The 6,008-nt window shown below is 41.9% G+C and overlaps 1 protein-coding gene across 1 annotated transcript; it reads left to right on the top strand.

The window, feature by feature from the left end:
- Nucleotides 1–4,956: 4,956 nt before the first annotated feature.
- Nucleotides 4,957–5,460, top strand: LOC119253462 (60S ribosomal protein L23a-like). The gene has a single exon (XM_037520995.2). It carries the CDS (start codon nt 4,957–4,959, stop codon nt 5,425–5,427), a length of 471 nt encoding a protein of 156 aa, XP_037376892.1. The 3' UTR covers nt 5,428–5,460.
- Nucleotides 5,461–6,008: the final 548 nt, after the last annotated feature.

Raw genomic sequence — 6,008 nt, 5'->3', positions numbered from 1 at the left:
TCTACTTCTAAGTGAACCTACAAAGGTGAAGTCCATACAGTTCAAGGGTCACTATACTTAGAACACAGTGTGGCTATAAGATAATCTCACAGTGCCTTAGCGCAGCACTTAACCTAGGGCATGCATTTAAAAATTAGTACCATAAGTATGGGAAGGAAACTACAATTACATAATCAAATTCTTAATTACCCAGTGACAATTGTAACAGGAAAAGCACAGGGTGTAACCTGAGCATAAGACGGGAGCTAGCCGAGATCAAGTTAGCCTCTTGAGAAATTAGCACTTCAAGATAAATCAGGTGGTAGGTGCAATGAATTGGAAACTTACAAAACTAAGGGTCAATAAATAAAGGATCTTGAGCTGCAAAACTGCCTTAATGTATATGAAGATATTATTTTTGTTTCAGCTACTTCCTCTTCCATTTCAACCTGTTCTTCCATCCTCACAGTTCAGCAGTACCATGGCATAGAGTCAAGATTCATTCCAGTAAGTGTTGCCTCTTCTAGGCAGGCTTTTTTTTTTTTTTTAAGATTATTTATGCATACAAGAGCGGGGGTACAGGCCAGAGATGCAAGGGGTGAGAGGATTCACCAGAGACAGAGTGGAACAGAACAGGCAGACTGACTGAAATACACAGCTGAGGTGAGCAGTGGGCGAGACAGGGGAGGTCTTTCTCGCCATGTGTGTTGCTCCCTGGCTGGCCAGGGGATCGAACTCGTGCTGCAGTGGCTGCAGACAGCTTCATAGGTTGTGTCTTAACCCCTTGCACCACCAGGGAAGCCCCTAGACAGGCTTTTAAACAGACTTGTTTTACATTGACCCAGACAAGAAACGGTTGAAATAGAGGGCTTATAACTCACACATCCTCTGTTCCCAGCCCAGTGACCTCAATCTTGATATTTAATTATTACTCATTTTAGATTTTCTCTATTTAAAACAGAATGATAATGTATCTTTCTGTGATTCCAGAAAATTTGAAAACTTTTGCAGAATTGCAGAAATTCTTGCAAGCCAGAACTGAGTCAATAAAAATTATGGAATGAAGGTATATGGGATTATACTCAGATGATAAGAATCTAGACAGCTAGAAAACAAATAAAGCCAGTTTTTATTTTTAAGGTCCTGTTCTACATCCCTGTTACACCCTCCTAAATTCAGTGAATTGATTTTACCTCAACAATTCTACCTGTATCACACCATCTACAGAACTGCTCATTCCCGTCATTTCCATGGTTCTCAAGTAGGGTTAGCATGGAGCCATATATAACTCACTCTTTAGAGCTGCAGTGTTCCTCCCCTTCCTCACAGCAGGATTCCTGCCAGATTTCTGCTTGAATGTTTGGGAAACAATGACAGCTATCACAGCTCACCAAACCTGGAGGGAGAGCTAATATATCAATACTGCTACAAGCCAACGTTTGCTCAGTGTCTCTTATTGCACCTGCTTTCTACCTAGTAAGACAGACATTCTATATTATTTTCTAGTGAGGAAGCCAAGGCACAGGAAGCTTTTTAAGTAAACTAGGTACATCTTGCGAGTACCAAATAGAGCTCAGAATGCACCTAAAAGAAGGAGGCTGGAAGGGCGGGGCCTTGTGGGGCGGGGGAAGGGAAGGCAGCATCTCAGTGCTAAGGAGTCAGCTAGGAGCTGAGACATGGGACCTGGAACCCACATGGCCAAGGGCAGGGACCTTGACCAAAGTCTGTCTTTTTGGCTGAAGGAAGGACATGAATAAAAAAAAGTTAGGCACCCTCTATAGTATTAATGTGCAGCCCCTGCTTTGGGGATTATGGCATGGGTTAGCAGGTTTTGGTAGAGCATAGAGACTCCCAAAATCAAATGAACTTAGCAGGTGCTCTGGGTTTGGGCATTTGAGAAGGAGAAGAAATGGCATCCTGTGGGCATTTAAGTATCAGAATGGGGTCCTCACTGCAAATGGGTGAAGTTCAGTGAAGTGTGTTTTGAGGCATTTGAATTCAGGTTTCGCCTCTCCCCAAAGTTCAGACTTTTGCGTTGTGGTCTCATGTCTGTAGCTTCCTGTATACCAAGGAGACAATAAACCTTCCACTTGTTTTTGAATAGAAATCATGCTTAACATTGACAACCTGACAGCCACACCCAGAAATAACCTTGTGAAGCCAGAAATACCCTTTAATAAGTTACTTGTGGTAGTTACTCATCATGCTAGCGTAAAAGAGTAATTTAAAATATAAAAATTACTCTAAAATATAAAAATCATCTTCCTTACTCTGAGGTTCATGAGAATTTTTAAGTTTTGTTAGGAAGTTCAGTGTGCATCTTGTAGGACTGATACTATACAAGCAATTTTCAGGTCGTGTTTTATCTTTGTTCATGAATAATAAATTAACCGTAATCTATCTCTGCCCTTCCACTGCCAGAAAGAAAAGCAATAATAGAGGGGATTTCCAAATTGAGATGCTTGTATATGTCAGCATCTTTTTTCTTCTCTTAAATCTTAAAAAAAACAACAGTGAGAATTTAAATTACAAAGCCTTCTACTTAGAGATTTTGTTTTTAATTCTTTCTTTAAAAAAACTTTGGGTTAAACTACCATGAGATACCATCTTACACCAGTGAGAATGGCACATATTAAAAAACTAGCAACAACAAATGTTGGTGAGGGTGTGGAGAAAAAGGAACTCTTCTGCACTGCTGGTGGGAGTGCAAACTGGTCCAAACACTATGGAGAGCTGTGTGGAGATTTCTGGACCTACTAAACATAGAGCTTCCATATGACCCAGCAATTCCACTCCTAGGTATTTACCCAAAGGACACAGAAACATCAATTCCAAAGAACACCTGCACCCTTATGTTTATAGCAGCACTATTTACAATAGCCAAGCTTTGGAAACAGCCCAAATGCCCAAAAATAGATGACTGGATCAAGAAGATGTGGTACATATATACCATGGAATATTACTCAGCATTCAAAAAAGATAAACACATGCCATTTGCAGCAACATGGATGGCGCTGGAAGGGATCATGCTCAGCGAAATAAGCCAAAAAGAAAAAGAAAAATACCGGATGGTCTCACTCATAGCAGGAATCTAGAAAACTTAAATAAGGGACCAGGAAAATGAATAACTATAAGAAAGTGAAAATCAAAATCAACAAAAAACTATGAAACAGAGACACTTTTTGGGGGGTGGGGGGTGGGAGGGGAGGGATTGGGGTCAGAATGGGGGGTTGCAGTTGTATGGGGCATATAAAAATAAAATTTATTATTAAAAAAAAACTTTGGGTTAGATAAAGAAGTCTACATTAAAGAATAGTTAAAGGAAAAAATATAATGAAAATATTCCATTTCAGAGCCAAAGGAGAATCTAAGGAATTGATGACAGCATTTTATTGTTCAAAGAGTCATATTATTTAATGAGCTATAAATGAAGTAATATACGTGAAATATAAAATGGGGGGGCTCAATGGTGGTGCAAAGGTTTAAGTCTCAGCACTTTGAAGCTATCAGCATGAGTTCGATCCGCGACCAGCACAGCAGACCTCTCCTGACCGGCCCAAGTTTCCCCTCAACAGTGTATTTCAGTCAATCCGCCTGTTCTGCTCCCCACTCTGTCTCTGGTGAATCTTCTCACCCCGCCTCCCACCCCCATGGCACCTCCGGCCTACACCCCAGCTCTTGTATGCATAAATAAATAAAATAAATCTTTTTAAAAAATGAACTCACCAATGGCAAAGCACAAGCCCATTTGGGGAGGGAAATAGATTAGGCAGCACCCAGTGGACTTACTGGACACAGTGATAAGGGTGGTATCCCGGGGGAAGGCCTGAAGAGGGCTTTCCAGAACTGAACAACCAGACAATCTGACCTTGGGTAGAAAGACTCTTTAAAAGCATTAAAAAGGCATCTGGACACCAAGCAAGTCACAGATGCATCTCCATACTAATTCATTCTTTGAAGCGCTGCCACTCAATTCAGGCATAGCAGGAAGCGCCCTGCAACTCTGAGGAGGTGGAATCTGAGGCCCTTTACTACCTAGACCTGACTGAGGACAGATGGTGGCTCCATGAGGACCAGTGCTGCCATCTTGGTCCTTCCTGCTTCCCTAGTATGGTGTCTGGCTTACAAAACATGCCCAATAAACATTTGTTTGAGTTGATATACAAATAAGCAGATGAACCACCAAATCTGACATCATTCTATCCTTTTATGGAATAAATATTATAAGTGAAGAACAACACTGAGTGACTTTTATAAATGACCTCAGAGCCTGAGTTCAACCAGATCTGATTTTATCTCTTGCTTTTTCACTACACATTTAAGACCCTGCCATGTTCTCTTAGCCTCTCTCTGACTCAGTTTCTTCAGCTGTAATATCAGGATAATAATACTGATGCTTGAGGCTTGTTGTTAGGGTTAACAAAAGCAATGCACAAAAAGAGCTGAATTCATGCTCCAAAATGATTAGATCTTACTATCAACACAAAAATGGTATTAAAAGTTACCAGAACGAGTTTTATAAGGATGACATCTTTTTTTGTGTGTGTGTGGGACCCTCGCCGGCTGCCGGGGAACCAACCGGCTCTGCAGAGGCTGCGGGCAGCCTCACAACCCAGCGCTCAACCGCTGCACCACCAGGGGAGGCCCAAGGATGAGATTTTATAGATAAAATTTTTAAATCTTCTTTTTGTTATGAAAAATTTTAAATATATATCAAAGTAAAGTGTAATGAACTTCCATATACTCAATACTGTTTCAACAATTATCAGTTTAAGAAAATTAACAAAGAATCATGGTAATGACCTGATTATCTAGTTTGATCAGATTTCAAGGACTGTGTGAAAAAAAATCTCAGATAGCTTAAAATGATTGTTTTCCATTGTTTATCCTTTTAATGAAGTATTTGGTTGTACAGGCTCAAAATTGTTATCAGGTCCTGGAAACTAAAAATGGGAATGGAAAACCCTTTTCACGAAGATGGCTCCGAAAGCAAAGAAGGAAGCCCCCGCCCCTCCCAAAGCCGAGGCCAAGGCAAAAGCTTTGAAGGCCAAGAAAGCAGTGCTGAAAGGCGTCCACAGCCATAAGATAAAGCAGATCCGCACTTCACCCACTTTTCGGAGGCCCAAGACATTACGACTCCAAAGGCAACCCAAATATCCACGGAAGAGCGCTCCCAGGAGAAACAAGCTTGACCACTATGCCATCATCAAGTTCCCTCTTACCACTGAGTCAGCCATGAAGAAAACAGAAGACAACAACACACTTGTGTTCATTGTGGATGTCAAGGCCATCAAGCACCAGATCAAACTGGCTGTGAAGAAGCTCTATGACATTGATGTGACAAAGGTCAATACCCTGATCAGACCTGATGGAGAAAAGAAGGCCTATGTTCGACTGGCTCCTGACTATGATGCTTCGGATGTTGCCAACAAAATTGGGATCATCTAAACTGATTCCAGCTGGCTAATTCTAAATACAATTTTTCACCATAAAAAAAAAAAATGGGAATGGAAAAAAAGAGGCATTAATTGAACAGGACCCGTGACCCAAGAGTATGACGGGGAGCCCTGTGGAGAGCTGGGGGGCATGGAAGGTGTGAGGGACACCAGCAAGGTGAGACAGAGAGCTTCCAAGAAGAGAGGAAGAAACAACAGAGACACCCCCCCCCCAACCTCAACTCTCCTCCCCTCTTGCTTGAACCACCACCAGGGGCCCTGATAGTTGCAAGTGTCTAGCACATCACTCAGAATCATCTGCCAGCTAAGTCCTTGTGGCTGGCAGCCGCTCTACCTCCTGGGGCCAGATTCACTTAAGTTGTTTCATTCACTCTCTTGCCAAGCCCGCCTTGCCCTCCAGTCTCTCAATCTGGGTGTTTTGCCTTTTCATAGCTAACAAACTCTTGGGTTCAGCGAAAATCAAACACCACAGCAACACACCTCTTTTAACTCCTCAAAAACAACAAAACAGGGACCTTCCTAGTGGTGCCCTTGCACAACCTATGAAGCTATCCACAGCCATTGCAGCACGAG

The sequence above is a fragment of the Talpa occidentalis genome, unplaced genomic scaffold (assembly GCF_014898055.3).
Source record: "Talpa occidentalis isolate TD23 unplaced genomic scaffold, MPIMG_talOcc4v2.1 talOcc4.2, whole genome shotgun sequence".
Classification (NCBI taxonomy): domain Eukaryota; kingdom Metazoa; phylum Chordata; class Mammalia; order Eulipotyphla; family Talpidae; genus Talpa; species Talpa occidentalis.
The sequence above is the reverse complement of the archived record's forward strand: the minus strand, read 5'-3'. Positions and strand labels throughout refer to the sequence as shown.